This window comes from Podarcis cretensis (genome assembly GCF_951804945.1).
Source record: "Podarcis cretensis genome assembly, chromosome: 3".
NCBI lineage: Eukaryota > Metazoa > Chordata > Lepidosauria > Squamata > Lacertidae > Podarcis > Podarcis cretensis.
In genome coordinates this window covers 49057779-49084078 of record NC_137172.1, presented here as the reverse complement: position 1 = coordinate 49084078, position 26300 = coordinate 49057779, and the positions used below count along the sequence as shown (strand labels likewise).

General features: G+C 44.6%; 1 protein-coding gene across 6 annotated transcripts in view; it reads left to right on the top strand.

Moving 5' to 3' along the window:
- The window catches only part of DISC1 (DISC1 scaffold protein), a 167061-nt gene extending 146795 nt beyond the window's left edge, over positions 1-20266 (top strand). For all 6 annotated transcript variants that reach the window (XM_079971816.1, XM_079971811.1, XM_079971812.1 and 3 more), the window contains 2 exons: positions 1141-1259; positions 13479-20266. In XM_079971816.1, the coding sequence (XP_079827942.1) occupies positions 1141-1259; positions 13479-13626 (267 nt within the window). In that variant the 3' untranslated portion in view covers positions 13627-20266. The remainder of the gene's footprint in view (positions 1-1140; positions 1260-13478) is intronic.
- The last annotated feature ends 6034 nt before the right edge of the window (positions 20267-26300 follow it).

Sequence of the window (26300 nt, the reverse complement as noted above, 5' to 3'; positions counted from 1 at the left end):
AGAGACTCAGGTGAAGAGAATGTCTATGTAAACAGGCACTCTTCTAAAACCAATGGAATGCCAATACAAATTGGGACCACTCATATTTCAGTAATGCCACCAGTGAAAAATCCCATCCTCACCTCATCACAAATTGATAATCATCAGGTTGTGATAAGACTAACCAGGTTTCATTTGTTGCAGTACAGCCCTAAAGTCCACATACTGCACATCACAGTACAGTGGTGCCCCGCAAGACGAATGCCTCGCAAGATGGAAAACTCGCTAGACGAAAGAGTTTTCCGTTTTGGAGGTGCTTCGCAAAACGAATTTCCTATGGGCTTGCTTCACAAGATGAAAATGTCTTGCGAGTTCCTGCGGTTTTCCCCCCCCTCTCCCCCCCCTTTTTCTAAGCCGCTAAGCCGCTTATCTGCTTATCCGCTAAGCCGCTAAGCCGCTAAAAGCTGCTAAAAGCCGCTAATAGCGCTAATCCGCTAAGCCGTCAATGGGCTTGCTTCACAAGACGAAAAAACCGCTAGACGAAGAGACTCGCGGAACGGATTCTTTTCGTCTTGCGAGGCACCACTGTACAGTGGTACCTCGGGTTACAAGGCTTCAGGTTACATACGCTTCAGGTTACAGACTCTGCTAACCCAGAAATAGTACCTCGGGTTAAGAAGTTTGCATCAGGATGAGAACAGAAATCGTGCTCCAGCGGCGCGGCAGCAGCAGGAGGCCCCATTAGCTAAAGTGGTGCTTCAGGTTAAGAACAGTTTCAGGTTAAGAGCAGACCTCCAGAATGAATTAAGTTCTTAACCTGAGGTACCACTGTAGTCTGAATTGGTACCCTGATGGATACATGTTGCTTTCCATCCCACCCATGCTGATTCTTAACTGTGCATTATCAGTAGTCAAGCTGTTTACTTAAAAAATGAACAGTAACAGAAATTAAAGAGAAGGATTACTTTTGTCCTTAGAATAGGCCCCACACTCCCTGCTTTATACATGGCTATGGCAGACATGAATTTAAAGTGAAAGGTCAGTTGCTGAGTTTGTTCCAGCGTAACAAAATATTGTACCCTGATTTAATATGATCTTCAAAGATGCTAATGTGCAGCTAAAAACGCAAACACTTTCTTATATTTTTTCCCCTTCTTGTAGGAATTTCATATACTTACAGCAGAACTTGACGACAAATGTGAAAAAATAAGTGAGAAGCTGATGCACCTGGAAGATCAACTTCAAACAGCGCTCTGCGGCTGTGATGAAGACCTTGTTCATATCCTTTTTTTTGATAGTCTGCCTTTGATGCTCCAGCTAAAGAATTAGCTTTTATCAGCACAGTCCTGAAATTAGCATTGTGTGAATCCTACTTAAGAGAACTAGGTTATAATAGAACTTTGTTCTCTGGAAACCTGAACTAGGAAATAATAATCAGTAATTCAACCATGATGACTTGGACTGACGGGTGATTTATTGGCAACCTTGTGGGATATCCACCAAGCTCCTTCCACGCTGGACTAAGGGAGCATGAGTTCCAGGTCAGGCTATGAGACTAGATAATGGAGCTTGAAAGTCTTTTTGAGGAAATGAGATTAGCTCATGCAGAGCAATGAATCCCAGCAAACCTTGCTCCATATCAATACCTTCTGTCAGCTCTAAGTTCCATCCACTATACCAGAGACATGGGAACCTGTGGCCTTTCAGGTGGTGTTGGACTACCACTTGCATCACCTCTACTTGTAGCCAGGTAGTACATCCCAGAGCCTAGAGAGGAAATCCATAAGGAGCAAAATTTGGAAAGTTCTTTGGAACTGGATTCTTCAGAGCCGCTGCAGGGCATAATGTTAGACTTTCAGTCAATCCTTGGACAGAGTGTAGCACCTGCAGGGAGAGGTCCCTTAATTCACACCAGGGAGGGTCTACAAAGATAGTCAGTTCCCATTCACTGGTCCTCAAGGGTCAGTAAAAGTAAAGGGACCCCTGCCCATTAGGTCCAGTCGCGGCCGACTCTGGGGTTGCGGCGCTCATCTCGCTTTATTGGCGAGTGTACAGCTTCCAGGTCATGTGGCCAGCATGACTAAGCCGCTTCTGGCGAACCAGAGCAGCACATGAAAACGCCGTTTACCTTCCCGCCAGAGTGGTACCTATTTATCTACTTGCACTTTGATGTGCTTTCGAACTGCTAGGTTGGCAGGAGCTGGGACCGAGCAATGGGAGCTCACCCTGTGGCGGGGATTCGAACCGCTGACCTTCTGATCGGCAAGTCCTAGGCTCTGTGGTTTAACCCACAGCACCACCCAGGGAGGAGGGTGCACATGTTAGGTGTCTGCTTTATCAGAATAGGGTCTCGTATTGGCCTTCCTTTGTTGTGGGAAGTTACAGTCTGGCTAGGTAGGGTGCAGATGGTTCATGCCTCCCGCAGGGTTCGTTCTGTGGGGAGAGGCCAGCTGCTTTGCCACCTGGCTTCTTGGCTCATCTCAAGGACAGCTCCTCTGCTCTTCTCTCACCAGCCTCACAAAGGGAGGAAAGCTCTACACTTGAGGGCTTTGAAGCTCCACAGCCACCCCTGCTCTTGACACAGCTTGGTGCACCTTATGTGTGAAACGATCTTGATAAGATCTTAATTGCACTGGCCATCTAATTGCTTTATGGCCCCAATTAGCCCCAGTGGTCCGGCACGCTCCCAGCCAAGCTGCGCAGACCTTTTTCTTCTCCGGTTTCGTCTAGCAGAGTAAAAACACAGCGGATCAAAACCGTCGCAGTCTGCTTCAGATCCAGACAAACACCAAACAGTGTGTATGTCCAAATTCAACAGTTCTTTATTGTAGCAAATATTTACAGCTCAGCATTTCCCAAAATCTCCTGGACTGCTAGCATTCATGGCTTCCGTCCGTCTCTCTCAGAGACACAGAGAGAACAACAAGTAGAACTCCTCCCTCCTTCCAAACGTCAGAATGTGAGGCGTCACAGAACATCTTAACCCTATAAGTTCTGAATCCCAACACCCCCTCTCGCTGAGCATTCTGACAAGACCTGTGGATGTACCTTTGCAGACCTCTGTGAGATCAATCTCTTCCCCAATGCCTTGCGCCCTCTCCTGGCGTTCCTGTCAGGCATCTGTGGAACATCCTCACAACTCTCAGATTCGCACTGTGCGAAACTTACCCACGCACCTGTTGCCTGATACCTCTCAGGTGGAATTCCCTTCGTTGTGCGACTGGACCTCCTGGGCACAAACTCAGGCACTGCCTCTGACTCACTGTGGTCAGCAGGTGTGTCCTTTGCATCCTGGGATTCCCCCTCTGACTTAACGCGTCTTCGAACCCTTGGAATTACCCTCACAGGAGAACTAGGCTCACTCTTGGGCTCTCTTTGTACAACTTGTGGAGATGCCCCATCCTGCTCCTGACTTTGGTCAGTGAGCTGATCGTCATCAGCAGACTCAGCCCCTGGCTCTCCTTCCTCCTCATCAGAACCTTCCTGCTCTGAATCAGAAAGACATTCTGAAAGAATATCGCGTCTGGCAGGGGTCTTTGACCTTTCCTCCTGCTTACAGAACTCAGCGTGTTTACTGATCAGCAGCTTACTCTGATCACCTGACGGGTACGCAAACCTCCATGCACGAGCCGTTGGCTCATACCCACAGAAGATCATTTTCTGGAACTTGGGTTCACCTGGCCCTCGCAAAGCTTCAGGCACCGGCAGCGAGGCCGTTGATCCGAACCCACGGAGGAAGTGAACCTGTGGCTTCCTCCCGTGAAGCATGAAAAACGGTGTGTCTCCTACCACTGAATTGTAGGACCTATTCCAGGTGAAGCTCACATATTTAACTGCCTCCATCCAAAACTTTGGAGGTAACCCAGAATCTGACAGCATCACCTGTGCAGCTTTAACCAGAGCCTCACTTCTGAGCTCTGCCACCCCCCTCTGTTGAGGAGAAGTCACTGTGTGACTTATCCCTTTCTTGTGAAAGAACTTCTGCAAAGCAGACCCAGTGAACTGTGAACCTCTGTCACTAGCAATTTCCCTGACTCTGGTGGAGAACATTAGTTCCACCTCTTCAATCCAACGTCTAATCAGCTGTGCTGCATCTTCCTTGGACTTGAGACCATGTGTCCAGGTGTTCTGCGAAAAAACATCCTGCAGTGTCAGCAGAAACCTGGCCCCTCCCAAACTTGGTTCCTTCATGGGACCCAACAGATCTATGTGCACAAGATCAAAAAGTTTTGTGGTTACCCTCTCCACCCTGGGGTAACTGCACCCTCTTACCTTTGCCTGTCTGCAAGCCTGACAATCTAGGACTCTTGCACATTCCGCAATTCTACATCCTTTGGAAACCTCAGGTAGCACCTGTAGTTCTTCAAGACAGGCATGGGCTGTCTTCTTATGCCACACACACGAACATGAAACATGAGTGGGAACTGTAGCACGCAGGGCTTGTGCTTTCTCAACCTTCCCCTCACCCTCCAGGGACGTTTTAAGAACGAAGAGATCATTCTGCCCCTTTGCAACTCTGACCAGTTGCTTCCCTCCTTTGGAGATTGTACAAACATCGTGTTCAAAGCAAACCTTAAACCCCTTTTTCAACAAATAAGGCACAGATAAAATACAGTGTTGCACTCCTGGCACAATGCAAACTTCCATCTGCTCCTGCAAAACAGAAAACAACACATTTACAATTTTATTCACATTTTTCTTTTCCCCACTTGCAAACTGAACAGTTTTTCCAGCCGGAATTGCCTTGCAATTCCACATCTCGACTGCAGGGGTCTCTGGGATCAGGTGGCAGTTAGCTCCTGAGTCGATTAGAAAACGAAAAACAGTGTGTCCCTCAGAGCTGTCCTCAAACAAAGCCATACTGGCAACAAACGTATCGCTGCCCCCCCTCTTTGGGCTTCTGCAGCAGTTCTGTCTGGTTGTCTTGGCAACCAACTCCCCCTTGCTCAGGACCTTGGCAGCTTCCGTAGAAGTAGCCTCCTCCGTTGCCTTGGAGACCGGCCTGGCCTCTGCGTTCCCACGCGACTCTTTAGGCCTTATCTTCACTTTGTCCAGGTGGCCGACCTTGAAGCGTCTAGCTCTCCGCCGCTTTCCAGCCTTTGCATGACGACGATCCCCAGTGGAAAAATACTGCCCAGGGCTCCTTTCAGCTGGCCTGGCCCCCCTTCTTCCGGAAGAGCACTCTGTGCCAGCCCTGCCCTCGCTGAAACTGCGTTCCACTTCAGCACTCACAGTGGAAAACTTTTGAAACTTGCCTTTGGAATTCTCAGCCCCCCCGACTTGCACCTCAGGGACTGGGGCTACAGCCATTTCCAGGCTCTGCATGACTCCTTCAGGGCCCTGGCCTCCTGCTGAGGTTTCACACAAACTTCTCAGCACCTCCCAGGCAGCCCTTGCTGACTTTACGCCCTCCAAACTGGGCAAAAGTGATGCATGTACGCATGCTTTTAGCATAGCAAGCTCTCTTTGCATTCTCTGCTGGCTATCTTCAGGCAACGCAGCCTCAAAGCCAGTAATGTCTGTCCCTTCAGGATTCAAGGGAAGTGGTTCTCTCTGGCTTACATTCCAAAGCCCAGTAACCAGAAACCAACCCCTTACTCTTCTGGACCAGGTTGCCCAACTTCTTAAAGTGAGCTTTTCAAGCGGAACGTCCTCAAAGATCTGGCTGTCTGCCATTCTCTCCTCTTTCCCGGGGCCCCAGCTGCTGTACTCACGTTTCACCAGTCAGCCCTCCGGCACCCGATTTCTCAGCTGCTTTCTCAGCTCTCTGCCTCAGCAACTCTTGCCTCTTAGAAGCAGGCAAAACACAGAACGCAGACCTCCGCTCTGCTTCAGTAGCGTCTTCCAGCTATTGCCAAGCTGACTTCAAGACTTCAAAGCTCACCGGCAGACTCTTAGCAACAGTTTTATTAGCGGTAATTAGGTCCTCCATAACCTGTGAAACGATCTTGATAAGATCTTAATTGCACTGGCCATCTAATTGCTTTATGGCCCCAATTAGCCCCAGTGGTCCGGCACGCTCCCAGCCAAGCTGCGCAGACCTTTTTCTTCTCCGGTTTCGTCTAGCAGAGTAAAAACACAGCGGATCAAAACCGTCGCAGTCTGCTTCAGATCCAGACAAACACCAAACAGTGTGTATGTCCAAATTCAACAGTTCTTTATTGTAGCAAATATTTACAGCTCAGCATTTCCCAAAATCTCCTGGACTGCTAGCATTCATGGCTTCCGTCCGTCTCTCTCAGAGACACAGAGAGAACAACAAGTAGAACTCCTCCCTCCTTCCAAACGTCAGAATGTGAGGCGTCACAGAACATCTTAACCCTATAAGTTCTGAATCCCAACATTATGTTGTGTATAAAGATATACTAGTATTCTCTTCCTATCAGTCCTATATTTGGGGGTAATAGTGGGGCAAGTGCCGGCTGCACCAAGCTTCCCATATCCCCCCCCCCCGCATTTTTTTTTTTTTAATGTGTATCTTTCCAAGCATCCGCTTCAGTGTTAAATTGCCAACTGCATATTAGGGAACAGTCCAGTGCAGATGCGCCCTCAGAGAATAGTGACAGGACCATTTATCTAGCACTCGCTGAAACTGAGAGGAATCTTGTCATTGGCTTGATCTAAAATTAGGTCAGACTGAACAGATGTTGTTTTGAGACTTTCCTCCTGTACATACCATGAAAAGTGCATCTGAGCCTCTTCAGTGCAATTTGTGCCAATGGTTAATAGAAAGAAAAAGCAGAATAGAAACCGAATGTACATTATTGGTGATGTAAAGTTTAATTTCAATTAAGCACTGATTTAAGTAGTGATTTAAGTACTGATATATGCACCCTCCAACTATTCTTGCATATACTCCAATCTCCAAGCAGCAAGAGTCTCCAGGGTGTCTCCCGGGATTTGGCTTTCATGGAATGAAGGTCAATGGAGACTGTGGTATATTTAGGACATATGGTTCTAAACACACACACACACACACACACACACACACACACACACACAGCATAGATGGAGGCACTCACAGCATTAACACCTCCAGCAGATCTTCTTGCCTTCTCATCCCATTTCCAGGAAAACCCCAAACTCAGCTTTGGATCCAGCTCAGACTGAGACATGTCTCTGTCTCTAACTTTCAGCATCAGCCAAACTCACACATGCCCCCTTTGGCCTATTATTCTCCATCCTAGGATGATGTGGCATCCAGTCAGGTGAGGGAGGTGGAGGAAATGTCTATGCCCCTTCCTAGAGAACATCATCATTTAGTTGTCACTATGGCAACCTAGCTCACTCTATTAGATGCTGTTGGCCACCTTACAAAAAGACTTGCCTGACCGATTCAGCAAGTTTCCTCATGGAGTTTAACCTCACAAGAATATGATCATAGGTTTTGAAGGGACTCAAAGTTATCATCCAGACAGATCCTTCCTCCAAACCTCTGGCATATATTAAAACAATCTGTCCTGTAATGTTTGTAATACCCAGTGTTTTTTTTCCTAGAAAAATAAGTGCTGGTACTCACCATGAGCTGTAAGTGCCACATTAAAAAAACAAAACCCTTGAGTACCTCCTGGGGAAAAAAGTACTGGAATACCACCACAGAAGACTTCTGGGGGGACATAATTATTTGCCACATATTCAGCTGAACATATGGAAGAGCAATGCTGCTGCTGCGACTAACCTCCATGCGTTCAGCCAGGCAAGTACACAGTGCCAGATTACCAAATAGGCAGAGTAGGCACTGGCCTATGGGCCCCAGGCCTTTTAGGGGCCCTGTGACAACAGATCAAAATAATATTGATTTGATCTTGAAGCAAAATTACAAGCAACCTTTTTTACTTCAATGCAAGGTGGGTGTCACCCGTCCGCCCCCCCCCCCATATTTCCATTGCCTGGGGGCCTCTACAGGATTTAATTTGGCACTGCATGTACAGATATTTTACATTTTTGGGTCTTTTGATGGCCCACTGCTTTTAGGAACATGGAAACATAGGAAGCTGCCTTATAGTGAGTCAGACCATTGGTCCATTTAGCTCAGTATTTTTGACACTGACCAGCAGTGGCTGCCCAGGGTTTCAAGCAGGGATCTTTTCAAGCCCTACCTGGAGCTGCCCGGGATTGAACTTGGGACCTTCTAGATGCAAAGCAGATGCTCTACCACTTTGTGATGGTTCCTGATCACATGGTAAGAACCATACATGCCTACAGTTGTGCATGTCCATATTCCGTGAACGGAATTGGCACCTGTGATCCCAGTCTTCCATCCACTTGCTCCAACAGATGTGTGAAAAACCCAGCGATCTCCACTTACAAAAGTAATCTGCTAAACCAATTTTAGCGAATTATCATCTACAGCCAAAACAGGAGATGCGTATCTTGGAAACAAACATATTTTCCCTTAAAATATCCAGTGAGTACTTACCATGGCACATTGCCCTGCAGTTTTAACTGTGTATAGTACAAATAACCCTAGCAAGATGGGCATTTGGTTGTCTTCCAGATGAAATCCCTTGAATGAGGAAACATAAATTGTTTAAAAGGCTGCTTATGCCAACTGGCATCTGGTTTAAACTTGCTGAATCTGTCATGTCTACATAAATGGAAAGGCACAAAGTTAAAAATCACTTCTGCCTTTTTCTTCCACAATTCTTCTGCATGATGTCCACAAATGCATATGCTGCTTAAACTGGAGGCAGACAGAAATATGGGGTTGAATAAACAAAGCAAGAGGAGGAGGCAGAAAAAGTATAATCAGGAAACTGAGCAGGAAAAGATGGCCTTTTTTGTTGCTAATTCGGCTTTGTATTCAAAGCCAGACTGCAATATTCAAAAAAATAAGGAACCTGCAAACAACCCTACTAAAGGTCTCCTACCACTTCTCTGTGCCTCTATCCTTTTTTCTCTCCAGTAATGTCTTGTTTTACCCAACATGGGATGCAACAACATTGTGCTGTGCCTTTACCCACCCCCTGCTTCCAAATGGTTGGTTGTAAAACCACATGCTACCCTGGAGAGAAAGAAAGACACAGGGAGCACCAATAACTCTGTCTCTCTTGTAGTGTCTGGTGGATCCTAAAATACCATGGTAAAAACTCCAGCCAGATCCAACAGAATTAAATCCCAGTTTACACAACTGTTTTGAGCCCATGCTGCACAGTTTATTTATTACACTGATACACCCTGCTCTTCCTTTGAGAAACTCGGAGCAGCTTATGCTAGGCCCCAGGCAGTCTCCGATTCAGGCACCATAATAACATAATGGCATCATCTTCACTCAGTCTATTCCTTGGCCAAATGGATTGGATTTGCTACAGTAGGAGCAGCAAGAACCCCATTCAAACAGATGCAGGAGAAGACAGGAGGCGAATTGTGTAGGGCAGCCAGGATGGCTGATGACAAAGCTTCCTCATGTTTATTTGTATTATGCAAAGGTTTCCAAGTGGTTTGCATGTTTATTTATTAGATTTTGTACCTGCCCTTCACCATATGTCAATTGTAAAAGAAGTTAAAACGGTCCAAATGCAACAGAAGGGTATTGTCATGTTATGTCCTTTCCTAACACAAGAGGAGGGGACTTAGAGTTCAGCGGATCCATTTCCATGAGCAGGAGTTTCCTGTTTCAGAATGCAACCTGGCCTTGGAAGTTGATCTACAGAGTTCTGAGAGTGCCATCTGCCAGTATTAAACTGTTGACGCACTGACAGATCACTTGCACAAGCAGTTAAATGTGTAAAACGAACAGCAAAAATCATGCCTGAAATGGCTCTTAGCAATAGTTCTAGTGTCACCTAAACTAATTCCCAGATATTTTAATTTCTAAATTGCCCATTAAAGTAGACAAACCTTTAACCAAGGGCTAAACGGGTGCCTAGGTGCATGATCTTCCAAAAACCTGCAATGATAGGTACAAGTACTTTGGGTTGAAAATTGCAGCTGGTATGCTTCTAATGAAAAGAGAGAAAGAGAGAGAGAGAAGGCTGCTTCTGGGAGATCTAACTTCCTGGTGCTGTCAAGAAGGCGGTTCTGCCAATATTTAAACACACATTGTGGCTTTGATTAATAATTAAACTTCTATTAGAAGAAATAAATCCCAGATGCCATTGTTTTTCATTATACATTTTTATGGCACAGAATACTGGAACCAACCAGCCTGCTAGTAGGGCATAAATAGCACACACAACACAAATGAAGTCAGAAACCAGCACTAATGCTTAGCACTGAATATTTACACAGACCCACAAGGGATTTTTATTTAATATTGTAACTTCTCAAAGCAAATATTAAGCAGGAGGTTTTGCATTTGACGGATGAATGGGAGCACAAGCAGGCAAATTAAAGCTCACTCCTATATCCACTTCCCTGCGAGTATTGAACTCTAAGGGACTTGCATCTAAGTAGACAGGTATAAGATTGGTCTGTAAAAGTAAAACTTGTGTGTATCTCTGCATCTGATGGATTTGTTGAACAAGAAATACCATAGTGAAGCAAACCCACAAAAGAGCCAATGGCTGTTAATCAGTGGCAAGCAAATGAAAACAATCTGAATTGTTAATTGGAAGAACCAAAGGCAAGAGGTGACACATTGCTGGTGTCTGAGGACTTGATGAGAGGTGTTACTTTACTATCAGGAAAGACTTAGCATTCCCAGTAAAATTAAATGGATTTTTATATTGCAATTTCACAGTCATTTGGGGTATTAATTAGCAGTTATGGCTTGACAGACAATTTGAGGGCATGTAATAGTTTGAGATATAATGCTATTTTTGCTGCAAGAAAGTGGGTTGGCTATTTGAATTCTGTCTGCATAAAATACACTTTTTCACACCCTGCAAAAATAAGTTTGTGTTAATGGTTTTAATAATCAGTTTGAAATGCCAGTGGAGACATAAGCAAACCAGCCAGACATCTCATGGTACAAACCTCCCTTACTCTCCCAGGGATTTCTTCCACACTAACTGGCCTCAAGAGTCAGGAGGTACTAACTGATGACCCCTGACTCTGGTGCCAGTTTTTGCAGGGTGTGAAAAGGAGTATTTCATAAAACAGTACATTTGTTACTGTGGCTGATATTTCTTGCACTTGATTATATGTAACACTCTGGCCCAGATGAGACAGTTTATCTATAATTTTTTTCTTTAGTGACAGTGTGAATCATGAGACTTATATACAGTGGGAGGGGTGTTTCTTCTGAAACATAAACTACACTCTGAGTATTTTCTTTTCTTTCATGTTTGATGCAGTTAAATCAAATAGAGGGGATATGAAGGTTTTATGGTCATATTTGCAGGGGTTGGGCTAGATGGCCTTTGGGCATCCCTTCCAACTCCACAATTTTATGATTCTATGGTTTTATGGGGTTTTTTTGTGGGGGGAGGATGTAATCCTGGTGTGTATTTTGCTCTAAGGAGCTTAGTTTGGTCAGAACCGAGTATAAATTTCCAGAGTTAATGCAAAATACATTACTTCTGGGAAATGAACCTCCATAGAGGACTATGAAAATTTGTGATCCGAGCTTTTTAGACTCGTCTACCCACGTACTGTCTGAAACCAAAGCAGCACATTGGTTGTCAGATGTGAAATATATTGGCGTTGTTTCCGGCTCTCCCACTCCACTATAACTAAACTTAAGGAGGTAACCCCATGTTCACAGCTGCTGCCGCCGGGCGCAAGTTGTGTCGCAGCCGAGGAGGGTGGGTGGCAGCACTGGCATCCACTCGCCTGCTCTCCTCCCCTGGGTCAGGCCTGACCTGGGGGGCGGAGCTGCGCCAGACACAAGCACTGCAGCCAAGGTGCAACTCCTGACACAGAGCCAGGCTCTAATGAAGGAACCTGTTGTGGGGGTGCCTGTTTACACCCCATCTCAAAATTGCATCTGGGGCCATGGCACCCACAACCCCCCCCCCACACTATGCCTCTGGCAATGCCTGTATCTCTGAGGTGTAATGAAGGAAGGGTGGGCAGGTGGAAAAGAGCACTGGCAACTTTTAACAGTGGTCCACCTTTATATGAGGGGTCTGTTTACTTATCCTTGGTACATGGTTTTAGCACAAAAGGTATTTGTTCAGCATCTTCTCTGGGTCTTGCCTTTAGACTGAAAAAGACGGTGTAAAAATGTGAGCAGAAATTGATCTTATCCTTTTACACTAACATTAGTTCCCCATAAAGTAAAAAAGAAGAAGAGAAAGTCAAACATCACAGTGAATGTATGTAAATTACAGAAAAAGATGAAATCTTGAGGAAGCTTTGAAAGAATCAGAAGCTGCCAAAAGGCTTTTCAAATTGGTATGTGTGACAGTCTGGCATTGAAAGTATTTGCATAACTTTCCCATGATCCCCTTTAGTTACTCCCCTCACCCCCAAAGAAAAACGATTTTTTATTTATCCACTTCATAACCTAAGGATGCATTTTCATCTTGACATTGTTCTTGGGTATGGCAGCATTTCCTAATAGATCATGAGCCCCCAAAAACATAAAAAGCAAGGAAGCACATCAGTGTCGGCTTGTACTTTGCCCTCTCCCTGTGTAGGGAGTTTTTAAACATTTGGCTCTGAACCAAGACACTTTAATGTTCTGTGAAGTGTGGTTTCATAATATATTATCATTATCTTCCATGTTTGAAATGTAAAATAGCTCTTACTTGATTGTTCCCTTGCTGAACTAATGAGGTTAGTTTTTAGGTCCTGTTTCCATTGTGTTCTAGAATGAAAGGCTGTGGCATTAATATGAGTCATTTTGTGCATTTTGTATAAGACTGACCCAGCTGCAGAGTTGGGGTTGTAGAGGAAGTAATTCCAGGCCTGGCTTTACGGGTAAGGCTGCAAGGCTCAGCTCCCTTAAGCTCTGCTGAGAGTAGTTTACTTTCAAGTAAAGTCATCTAGGACCAGAGCGGAAACTTGTGTTCTGCTTTTTATTCCTCGGTCATGGGGTGGTTTTTCACTTTATGGAGGATGCTGTGTATGAGAGAGGAAGAGGATGTATTTCAGACTCTGATAGATGTGAGGGCAGTATGAATGTGAACTCGGGGAGGGAATCTGTTCTCATGTTAGTGAGAATTGCCATCAATGACCTGAAGGTTTGGCACAGAGACAAAAAAAAAAGGGCTCTCTATGTTCATTTATATTCCTCTCAAGCTGAGATCTAAGATTATTCCCTCTGAATAGTGACTGTGGTATTCTCTTTGTGTAACACATGGGGATTTACAACAGCCACTCACGCTTACATATGTGCGTGCGCACACAAATTGCTGCTCACTTCATACCCCTCAAGCAAAAAATGCTGTTTGTTGCCCACAGGCCCAAAAAGACAGGATGAGGAGGGGGCATAAGCAAGTGTGAAATATGTATTAATATTTAATCCAAGCAATTTGGATGAACTTGACGCTGCAATTAGCTAGCAATGCCCATCTGTTGTGCACAGCACAACAACAACTTATTAAATAACTCAGAGAGAGGAAAGGAGCTGCCAATTACCTTTCAATTTATTCCTTAATAAAGCATATACAGTCTCTACAGAGAGAGATCCAGATGGTGAAGGAAACTCTCCAGGCCATGTTGGTGCAGCTCCAGCCCGCTAAGAAGGCAGAGGAAGATGCTGCTGTCGACTTCCTTGGTGGCAGCTGGTGTCCGGGAAAGGAAGGCTTAGAGGAATAATGAGCAGGAAGACTCGGCAGGGTGGGCAGGGGGAGAGCGTTTCATTCAAAAGGGTTGCTTTCAAGAGCTGAATACTGTCTTAGGAGGCCTCAAGGATTCTTCCCATCTCTGTGTAACTAATAACAACTAAATCAATTATTGGATATGGGGAGGGGGAGACCCTGAAAGACTTGCCTAACAAGTATTGTAACTTGCATGTTCACTGGGTCAGATCTGGAAACAGTTTTTGAAGCCTTGTGTCCCATGCACTCTTTGATGTGACAGTTCCAAACTGATGTGTCTGAACAGATGCACCAAGGGTGAGACTTATGCAACAAAGCTGTAGCAATCTGCTTGTGCACTCCTTTCTAGTTTTGCCCATACCTGACAATGTAATGTGGAGATCTGCACGTTCAGAAGTCACATGTGCCTGTTCTAAAGAGCAGTGGCTGTTGCAAGTGGCTAGCCTTAATTGCATTGCCAGTGATACAACATGTTGCTGTTCAGTGATGGCCTTTTTGTTCAGAGGTGGGGAAGCTATTGCTGGCCGTTGGACTCTGATTCCCATCAGCCCTAGGCAGCATGGCCAGTGATCCCGGATGGCGTGAGTGAGGTTCGACAACATCTGGAGGACTGAAGGTTCCTGCCCCGCCCCCAGTTTAGGGACAGGGTTGCATTGGGGGTGTGGTGTGCACTCCAGTATGTGAAAGCAGGAATACCAAACCCAGCAAATGAAGAAAGCCAGATACCCTAAATGTCAGGACTCCTCAAAACGATGTGCACAAAGGGATGGCTTTTGCCACACATGCATCCAATTTGGTGTCTGGGACACTTGCACAACCACTCAACCAGGGACCACTTATGACCATAGTAGTTTAAAGGAGAGTGATGGGTATTATTACATTTTCCAAGCAATACAACACTGCAGCTGCTGGGATGCAGTGCAAATGTGATTGCACATGAATGGATTTGCTATGTAGCAGGACATTAATTTTTCTACCACACAAGAGCCACATCCACACCATGCATTTCAAGTGATATTCTACCACATTTTTATCCTTCCAGGGAGCTCCTGGAATTGTAGCTCTGTGAGAACAGGGGTCTCCTAACAACTCTCAGCACCCTTAGCAAACTACAGTTCCCAGGAATCTTTTGACTCTCAAAAGTGGCAATACAGTGCTTTCAATGTATGCTGTGGCCCTTACAGCACTATCTGGAACAGCCCTGAAGAACTGGTGTACTTTGTTCCATGCAATTTGTAAAACATCCCTCCTCTCCCAAATTACATTTGGGGGGGGGCACTAAGTTGGAGTTTAAACTAATAGCAAAATTTTGCTAAATGAAATGAGGGCTGCATATACCCATTGGCATTCCATATAATAGTGATAATTGAAATCAAAGGATGTCATAATAGCTTTTCCAACTATATTCATTTAGTGTTACAAAGGGAGAAGAAATTCTTGTTAATTCTAAAGAGGAAAATTATTTAAAGCAATAACCAATGGTTTCTTGTTTTTTTTAAAAGCAAACTGATGGTGCTTAGTGTAATTAAAAGCTAGATAGATGCTTCACTATTTTTATATAAAGACTTTAAAAAAAAATCTTCTGAAGGTTTCTGCAAATTGTATGTTGAACTGGGTGTATTTCTAACCATATATATCAATTCAGAATGTACTTACCTGCAAACTCTGGTTTATTTTAGGATAAAAGGAAAGTGGGTTCAAAGTGGTATTAAAAACAGAACCATAGGAACAATGAGCAGGAAGTGTCCAAAATGCTGTCTAGCTCTTTAAAGAAAGATTCCCTTTCTTGAAGGGTAAGGAAGGATTTGCCATGGGCTGGCAAGCCTTGGTCATCTCCTGTGTCATTGTCAATCACTCTACAGGGTGGCACCTGCAAAGACAGTTCTGAAATTTCAGTGTCAGCATGTAGATAAGATATCAGTATGTGGCAGCATGGCTTCTCTGGTTCCAGCCTCAGGGAACTATATTACACCAACACCACAAAACTCCAGCAGTTGTCTGTTGCTGGCAAAGTTCAAGCTTCTGTTTTTCCTTCCTCCTATATAGACAGAGTTCGGGATATTTCAGGGAGCACTTTCTCTCCTATGTTACTTCCAGAGAGCTGAAATCTACAAATGGCAATTTACTTTGGGTATCAATGCTACTGCAACAATACTGACTTGCAGCATGTTCCTTTGGTGTCTGTGAATGGTTTCATTAGGTCAACTCATTTGCCTGGGAAAGTTGAGTGGACAGCTTCTCCCCATAATGGAAGGACATTGTCTTCATCTATGTCATAATGTAGTCTCATTTGCTTGGCTGCACTATGTGATCTCTGATTGGCTGTGGTCATATGTTAAAGATCCCTTCAAATTAAAGAGAGAGAGAGAGAGAAAGCAACAGTTCAGGTAAGCAATGGGTGCACATAGGTGTGAAAAAAGTACAAAAGCATGAAAGGTGAGGTGGTGTTTTTTTTAAGGAACTATCCACACAACCATCCCACTCAAGGCAACTTGAAGATCACCAAAAATCATCACAATGCTAGTTTCAGCTCCTAGATTCTAAATTATTTCTTAAATGAACATCTTACAGATATTTGGCTATCATGCTTATATGCATTGGTGTATTGTGCCCTAGAGGACAGAAAATTGGACTTTATATTTTAAAATAATTATATATTTTTAATGTACACCTCTGCTGTAAGGCAGGATAGTTCACTCACAAGCCCCTCTTAGATCAACCTATACAATCCAGGCACAGCCCTGGAACATCAGATTGAAGTGCTTGTGGGGTGGAGCTCTGGAATTTAGAGGGGGGGGGCAAACTACATGGTGTGTGGAAAGGCAAGGTTTACGATGGTAAATTTAAACTCTGGCAGCAATCCACCAGATCCAAAGAAGCTTGCGCAGGAATCCTATACAAGCCCAGTTGCATGTCAAGGCGCCCAAGCCACGCAGGAGAATAAAGACACAAGGACACAGAATTTAGGTTAATGTTAATGGGCAAAATTTAGGCCACAACTTTATTGGTTACAGAATGTGAGTGGTATTGGCTTAGGCATTGGCATCAACAGACTATATCTGACTTCTGCCCGCCTTGCAGGAAGTCTGGTAAGGGTAAACCACCAGTAGGGGGAGCCCCGCCAATGCGGATCGTCTTGAGCACACCTGGGTTCCCAATGGGGTCGTGGCATGGCCCTAGCCCCTCCCTGGGCTTCAGACGAGAGTCACACCCCCAGATTCCTTTAACGAAATACCCTTGAGCACGGAGGGGCAGGGGATGGCCGCACCTCCCCTCCCCCCCCCCATATCGCTATTCCAATGCCTAACTGCCAAACCTTACAAAGTTATGGCAATTGCTATGAGGTAGGCAAAAACCAAGCTGCTGGTGCCAATTTGCCAAGTGGGAAAATTCCTACCAGGCCCCTCAACGGCGACCAATCAAAGTCCATAGCAAGGCCAATGATGCAACCTGAAAAAAGGGTGGGAGATCCGGGGCGCGAGGCTGAAAGGGAAGACTCTGAGTTGCACCATGGCTTAAATTGGCCTTGGCCACGCCCCAAAGCAACCTGATTGGCCGCCTGGCAACCTGACGTGGCCAGGGTCTCCCCCAGTGGGATGCAGGACACTGTCCCGCCCCCACGCTGAGGTGGGAGGCTAGTTGGCCTCCACCGCAACCCAGCCCCACCCAGAAGTGGAGCCGATTTCCACTGAATGGAGATTGTATAAAACCAGTGCTGGGTGGATCATCCTCCTGAGCCTTGGAATTATTTTCCACAATCAGATCTTTTAGATGTGCTTTCAGTGGTGTTGTAGTTTGAAAAATGGACTGTTACTTGGAAACATTCCTACATATATATGTCACGCCTAATGAGATCACAATTAATCTCTGGATTTTAATGCATGTGGAAAACTTCCAAAAATTGAAAGAGTTTTAAAATCTGCTCAGCCAGTCTTTAAATCATTAGTTGAAACACATTATTTATAGTGGTAATATATAATTTATTTTAAATCGCTACTCCTTTGCATTGTGTTATTTTATTTTATTCATGGTGGGGGGATCACTTATATTTATGACACAGTCTTTTACTAGCTTCACAAATATGAGACACATGTTCCTGCAGCATTAACTGCTGTGATGCAAGTCACAGAGGTGACAAAGGTTTGTTGCTGTCACCTCTCTTTATCTGTAGCTTAAATTTCGCACTGAATTTTCTACCTCAAAAGCATCGATTGGGAATTGATGCCAGGAAGCTGTGTTGTCGGAGAGTTACTTTTCTACCCAGGGATGTCAAATCATAAGGGTAAAGCTCAAGTGGTTTATGTAGTCATCTGTTCCTCTGGGTGGAATTAAAGCCCTGTAAGGCAAACGTGACTGGCTTTTATCTCTGCCAAATATGTTACGGCCGAAAATCTTGGCTTGGAGCCTCGTATGGGCTCTGTCTCTAGCCGTCTATCCTCTTTACTTCTCACTCCTAAGCTTCTAGCAAGTGTTCCTTCTAAAGCCTCTTTATGCTGCTGCTTTCTTCCCTTTCTCTTTCATTACTCTCCACATTTCAGTTCCCTTATCCTGCTTCCATTGGGTTGGATCCAGACTTACAGCATAATCCTATCCTTTTCTACTCAGAAGTAGGTCCCATTGAATTCAACAGGGTTTATTCCTAGGTAAGTTGGTTTAGGATTGCAACCTTAGCTATGATTACTGCAGATTTAACCTCAGTCTATTGCTCCACTTTATATTCTGAGCATGAGGCATCCAGATACAAAACCAGCTGGTTCTGACCCAACTGATCCTGTATGGACCGAAGTCGGTGCAGCAACCCACAAGAAAATGAAGTCTCTATTAGTAAGATGTCTTTGGTAACATTCAACAACACCACCCTAAAGTGCAGGCAGTGCTGTGATGAACATCTGCTGAGTAAATTCTGCTTAAACTAGGATGCAGTTGCCCAGGCATTCAGCACCCTTATCCTCAGAGCACTGTTAGCACATTGACAGACAATCTTTCCACTTTATATTCCACTTTCCCCATTGGTGTGGACTAAATCTGGCTTTAATATGTTGTAACACTGAGCCACATTCACAAAGGTAGATTGCAGCATGCTAGGAGGGTCTTACATTGCATAGGCTGGATTGTCCTGTTTTATTTTTTAAAACCCACTGTTGAGTTCATTATTTATGATTACAACCCATAGCCAAACTAGGGTGCAACCAGTTCCTACACACACATACTTAGAAGAGAGTTATTCTGAGTTCAACAGAATTTACTTTTGATAGGGTTGCAATCCTAATCTTTCTTTTTCTGCCTGTGCATTGGGTAAAGTCCAATCCACAGAAAAGCGCTCTCTCTCTCTCTCTCTCTCTCTCTCTCTCTCTCTCTCTGTGTGTGTGTGTGTGAAGCTGAAAGATTCAGGACAGACAAAATGAAGCATTTCTTCACACAGCATGGAGCTGAACTTTGGAATTTGATATTACAAGATGTGATGGCCACCAACTTGAATGGCTTTAAAGAGGATGAGACAAAATTAATGGAGGAAAAGACCATCAATGATGGCTGTTTACTACCTTCAGTATCAGAGATGGCATGTCCCTGAATATCAATGGCTGGAGATCACAAGTGGGAGAATACTAGTGTGCTCATGTCTTGCTAGAATAGGGAGCCTTCAGTCTTTTGGGGCTCTTTTGGGGGTCAAGAGTGAGTGAATTTCAGCCCACTACCTTGAAGGCCAAGTACCAAACTAAACGTGATGCAGGAGGCGCATGAATGAATCTCCTGGTACTTGGCCTTCAAGGTAGTGAAACATAGCCACAGGAGCCACAGCCTTAGTCCAAATTGTTCCTCTGGTGCTGCTGTTAGTCATGAAGGGAAAACATACACAATATGAGTGTGTGTGAGAGAGTGCAGGGCCAGGCCTCTACAGCTACGATTAGAGAGAATAATAGAATTGTAGAGTTGGAAGGGACCCTGTGGGATATCTAGTCCAACCTCCTGCATTTCAATAACCTCAACTGAAGCATTCATGATATCCAACCTTTGCTTAAAAACCTCCTATGAAGGAGAGTCCACTGCCTCCCAAGGCAGTCTGTTCCACCGCCAAACACCTTTTAGCACTGGAAAGTTCTTTCTGATGTTTAGTTGGAATCTCCTTTCTTGTAACTTGAATCCATTGGTCGAGCCCTACCCTCTGGTACCCAATGGCCACATTCTGCTGGAGTCCCTACAAGCTCACTCTCCATAGAGAGACCACAGGACGATGCCATATGGATGGCCACTGAAGCAGCTTTTGAAAAAATGTATGTGCCCCTAAGAACAGCGCCAGGAGTTCTTTCCAAGCAGCTCCTCTCATATTGTAAGCATCTTGAACTCAGGGATGCTAAGAGCTGGTGATCAGGCAGATGGCTAGGATAAACTCATGGGGGGGGGGAATAGTTGCATTCCTATATATTATTTCCATGTGAAACGTATTAAATCAGTCTGATTTATAGAAGGTAAAGCTAATATCAGTTGATGCATTATTCCTATTTAATGCTATCTTTTCCCAAGTTAATAATTTATGCAGTTGACATCTCTTTATCATTCCTTTTGCCTTCCTCTTTACCACAAGGCATTAACAGCTGAAGCAGAAGTTCTCTTATAATAAAAATATTTTCCAACAAAAATCACTTTCAGTTGTTTTTCTTATACTGTACTCTGCACACCCTATACTTTGCTAAAGGTAAAACTGCTGTTTTAAGTTAAAACCGTGATATAATCCTTTCCATAATTATGTATTATGATGTGAAAAACCAATCAAGTATTTTCAGGGAAAGATAGGTGCTGGTTTAGATCAAGGACAGGCAAAAGGTGGGTCATGGTTTGCAACACATCAGCAAAGGCTTTTCTGATTTCCAATTGTTTATCAATAGCAGCAACAAAATGACCTTTCCCACCTGAATTAGGTTGCTGAAATGAAGAAATCTAAGAGGTCCTTTTGTGTGGAAGGAGTTATACTGAAAACAAATTCCTAGGCTGTGCTCAGAGGCAACCCGTTGTTCAATTCTGAGTGCATGTCTTCAGCAGCTGGTTCTGGCTGGTGTATCTTAGGGTTCTGGCAAAAAGAGCAAATCAGATCTGACAAGCCTGAAGTCAGCCCACCCCTAGTTGAGGTACACCCTCCCTCCCATTTCAAAGCATTGCTTGCCTTACATCAGATGTTTGTTATTTAGGAAAAGTATGCCCCGTGGAACTGTTTCTATTGGCCTAATGGATGCAATTAATGTGCACATTTAAAAATATGTAAATAGCTAAAGGGGCAGGAGCAGCAATGAAACCACAGGGAGGGGGATTTAATCCTCTCCTTCCCTTCTGTGGTCCCAGCAAAAATATTCCACCCTCAGTTGCTATTTGCATCAGGACACCAAGGGTGGCTTCCTTTCCAATGCAAATGGCGGCTTCTGGGAAGGATCAGTCCTTGCTGCTGCTCAGCTCCCCCCCCCCCCCAGCTGCTATTTATATTTTTAAGTACAACAACATGTAGAATGTCTTGTCTGGCCCTAGGAGGTGAGTTGAGCCAATAACTCTTTGAGCAATTCATTTCTACAGCACCCTTCACTGAAAACACCTCGGGGCAGTTTACACAACTAAGGTAATATAAAAAGACAATACACAGTAAACAGAAAAAAGTAAAAATAGTTCTCTTCAGATAAATAATTAACAGTAAGAAGATAGAGAGAAACTGGCTAATGCCAGTTATATTAGCTGAGTATCACCTGCCAGGTGTTACAGGTTGTGTGTCTTTGAGCTGCTACAGATTAACTAGGTATACAAAAAATAATTCTAAACCGTGGGGTGAAATGGATGTGAAAACAAAAAATGTACTTTGGTTTTTCCATGGAATTATCACAGACTACCTTTGCATTTCACAGTCATTTCTCTGAACCATTTATACTCGTATGGGTACAAGGACCTACCAGCAGAACATGCATCTGGTGAAATTGACTGTAGTCTAGGAAGGTTTATGCTATTTATGGTGGTTTGTCCACATTTGAGCATGATGTAGCCCATTAGTCCACTTTTAATGCATTCCAATTACACCAGAGTCCACATTTGCATGGATTTGAATTCGTGAGGAGCAACTTCAGTTTTTCCCATTCATACCAGTTCATGTTCCCTTTTGCATTTGTCCTTGCCTTCTAATGGGTTTATTCCATTAAATACTGCCAAATCCACCAGATCAACATCAGGAACAAGGGAGGGAACCTTATCCAATGGTTGAACTGTTAATCAAAGTCCTTTGCGGGGGAAAAGGAGCTCACTCTGAATCATGCTGGGTGGGTGCAAAGCCCAGGAGACTCCAGAAGGAAGCCCCCACCATTTCCTCCCTTGGGGTGGGAGGAGACCAGCAGTGCTTCCTATTTGCCAAGAGTCATGGTGGAAGCGGTATGGGAGCACCAAGGTGGCGGCAGTTCTTGCCTCCAGTGAGTGTTCCTTGGAGGTCAGATCTGCTGCCCCCGCGTATCCTGCTGCCTGAGGCAGTTGCCAGTGTGGTGTAGTGGTTAAGAGCGGTAGACTCGTAATCTGGGGAACTGGGTTCGCGTCTCCGCTCCTCCACATGCAGCTGCTGGGTGACCTTGGGCCAGTCACACTTATCTGAAGTCTCTCAGCCCCACTCACCTCACAGAGTGTTTGTTGTGGGGGAGGAAGGGAAAGGAGAATGTTAGCCGCTTTGAGACTTCTGAAGGGGAGTGAAAGGCAGGATATCAAATGCAAACTCTTCTTCTTCTTGCCTCAACTTGCTTCATGGGTGGGTCAGCCCTGGATCCCCCCCCCCCACTGAAACAAATGGTCTACAGCCCTAAGCGGAGCTGCTTGGAATATCAAGACTGATGTTGTTTGGGGGTAATGAATTACGTAAATTAAGGTGTTGCAAACACACCGTAAACTCCAGTGCAGGCAGGACCTCTGACCTGAAAAACAGACTCCGGGTATCCACTAGAAGCTGAAGAGAAATCCTGGCTGCCTTCTCCTTAACCTGCCTTCCTCAGCCTGCCACCTCAGTCCTGCAGGTCTTCAAGGGTATGAGAGCTGGGATTGCAAAAACATTTGCTTTATAAATTCTTAATCACTTTAACTGCCAGTTTCCAAAGAAAAGCAAAACAGCCTTTGAGGGAAGGGATCCTATCAAACAGATTATAAACACTCTGAATAAATTGTTTGCTTTGGGTAGAGAGGATAAACCTGCCTGAGGATGCTTGTGATCCATCCTAATATTTTTTATTCTCAATCAATTAGCTAATCCCATTTTGCTGGGACTTGGCAATTCAGTATTTTGCTTCCCTATAATAGCTTGTTAAATCAAGATAAGAATGCCTTTTTCTGGAGAGGATGGAAAAGGCCACTATAGAATGGTTACCTAAAGCATAACGACAGTTCTTGGAGGGAGCTACCGGGTAAGATTAGAATAATCCCTGCGTATCCTCTTAGTTTACTATCCTATTAAAAGTGAGAGTGGGACCTGAAGATTTTTAGTCTCGGAGATTAGCATTTGATGAAAGAAGCTGTGAAAATGTATGCAGAGTGATGGGGATTTCAAAACCCCTAAACTGTCAAGGAAGAGGGGAGATATATATATATGGAATAAAAGATAAAGGATTAGAAGTATGCTTCCCCCCCATTTGCAAGCTAGTCAGTCCCAAACCGTCTCTTTTAGAAATCAGCTATAAATGCCTAAACATCCCATGTCTTGGTACACATAACACACAATTAAGGATATGGGTGCTCTTCTGAGTGTGCCTTCTGTTTATTCAACATGCTTTGAGGTGCAAGTGATAAGAAGCAACTCGTGTGGGACTGGATTTGATCCGTTCTAGAAAGCACATGCTACTTAGGCAAGATACTGCTACAAACACAAGGAGGGAAGAGATGCAAGGCATGAAAGGGCAAAGCGAAATTTAAAAAGCGAGTTACGGTGGGGGAGCCATGCTGGGACTTGCAGGGAAGAAAAACAAATAAGCAAACATTTGCTCAAAGACCATGACGGAATGCTGAGAAACATTAATGACTTCCCACCATGCTGGCCAGTATAAGGTTGGGATCGTCTTTTGAAACAGTGGCATGGTGCAATTTATATATTGACTTAAGGTATTGTCTAGTTTGACTCATAGTTGTGCTGAATCTATTGCACTACTTGGGAATTTATCTCTGGTGTTCCCAGGGCAAAGCCTAAAAAAACAGGGAGTAGGGAGGAGCACTGTTGCAATTTTGCCAAGCCGTGGAAAGATTGCATGACCAAGGAACAGAAGCTGCTGCTGCTGCTGCTGCCTGGGACTGTTTCTCATGAGCTTCACTGCAATATTGATTGGCTCTGCTCAGATGTCAGTGTTTAATAACCCCATTAAATATAAAATTGAATTTATGTAGTGGAAGGAATGGAAGACTGATATTTCCTGCTGGATGATGGATTAATCACTACTTCTAATTAGCCCTTGCTCTGATAGCAGTTTTAATGCACAAGGCAGCCAGGGGTTTGAACAAGCTGTAGAAGATATATTGAGGTGCTCACCTAATGCTCACCTAGACCCCGCCATTGCTAATACAGGATGAGTTAAAGTAACATTTGTAAAACAGTGTGAAGGCAGCTTGGAAATCTCTCCCCCCCCTCATTCACCCCCCCTCTTTTTCCAGGGTTGAGCATGGTGGGGGAACTGGTTTCTGCAAGTGTACAACAAAAACCATCTGTGGCCGGGGATACCAACTGGGTAATGTTTAAGCCACCACCTAGGCATACCTCTGCCAATATCTGATGTCTCCTTACTTGCACTAATTTCAGCTTCCTCCTTTATCTCAGGCTATGTATGCTGGTTGCAAGGAAACAATATAGGTATAACAGGAGAATTCCTAGATGCCAAGATCCAAGTTTGGAGCAAGTACTCTTTGGCGAGAAACCCCAGTAATGGGGTTAAAATCACAATATATGCATCAAAGTAAAGAATGGAAATAAAGGCTGTTAGCATAGCTTTTTGGCTGACTTCCAGGGCCAGCCAAAATGTGCAGAACCCTGAGCATGGGACAGCCAATGATCTCAACCAGCCTTATGCTTTGAAGAAATATGGAACATTCACTGAAACATGGAACATCTTTTAACCTTGGCTGGAGTTGAAAGCTCCCTTGAGACTTGGAAGCAGCACTGTTTTCACAACGCCAATATTATCATTAATGTTTTTATTCCTGCAATACACGGTCTTACTAAAACACACACACACACACGCGTTGCAGGACAGCTTCCTTCAGCCATATGTCCAGCAGCTGGTTAACAAATAAGTCGCCTGCCTCAGGGCCAGCCCACACAGCAACCTCTTCCATTAGGGAAATGGCAAGAACATTTGCTGAGTGGCTTGCTTCCTTCGGCCACAATTTATTGACAGTGGGTGGCACACATGAAATGGGACCGTTCACACTGTGTTTTAAGCTACCAGAGCAGCCCTTCTTGGGAAGCACACTAATGCCTGAGATTTATGGCTTCCCGGAAGACATCTCTCTCTGGCTACAAAATACTGTGGAACAGACAGAGAGTGGCCCCCGGCCAATGAGATGACAATGCTGCACACTTGTGTTCAAGAGCAAGTCCTACTGAGTTCAGTGGCCTCTTTTCAAATAAACACACAGTTTAAAAGCATAAAAATAGTCCAAGGCAGGTGTCCTGAAACATAAAGCACCATGCTTTTTCTGTGTGGGAAAAACGGAGTGATGACCTACTCTTAAAAAAAGAAAACAGTATGAAATGTAGTGAACGAAAAGCCCCAAGAATGCCACATAGGGCGACAGAAAAGGATATTTAATCCATCAGTCAATTAACTAATGGAATTTGTATACCGCTTAGTCACAAAAATCTCTAAGTAGCTTACAGAAAAATAACAATACTGACTTGTATTCAGACTCTGCTATAGGCATGAAGAAGCTCCCAGGTTCACTTACTGGTCTCTTCAAGTAGGGCTCTTCAAGTAAGGCTTCTGACTGAAATAATAAAAATGGACTCTGCAGTTTGTCATGTTCTTCCAAGTTCATGTCGAGTGCTACACTATTGTGGAGTATGGGGTGTTAGGACAGGGGTAGTGCCTCTGGTAGGGGGGACATCACACTCCTTCTGGGGTAGTTTGTCCACCTTTGGTCCTCACTCTTCTCTCAGCTCTCACCTGTGGCTCCTAGAAGCTGTCAGCATGCAACAGTGGTCACACACTGGGAAAGTGGTCGGCTAAGCCAAGTGAGGGTAGCTGATGGGTCTCAAACCCTCAGTGAATTAGGGACTTCCCCCACATGCAAAGACAGGCTCTGGCAGATTGGGCAGAAAAGACCAATAGTGGGTCCAACGGTCTAGAAGGCGGTTTCTGCACATGCTGTAGAGGGAGTTGAGGGGCAGATGGGGAAGGTAGCCCATCTAGGAGATGGAAAACTCTGATCCTAAACCTCTGCTCAGGAGAAGAAAAGGCTAAGGAGTAAATCTTACATAAATCCAGAGTGGAGGTTGGATGGTGCCTTGTATGCATCCTTCTGGAAACTCCTACAGCCAAGCTGTTGCCAAAAGTATTGCTCTGCTTTCCTTTGGACCACATCAGCGAAGCTGGGAGGGCAGCCCAGGAGCTCCATACACACTGTCCAGGCTTGCGCCTCAGGGAGGTCACTTCAGTGCTGCTAATACAGCCATTTGATTTCACCCCC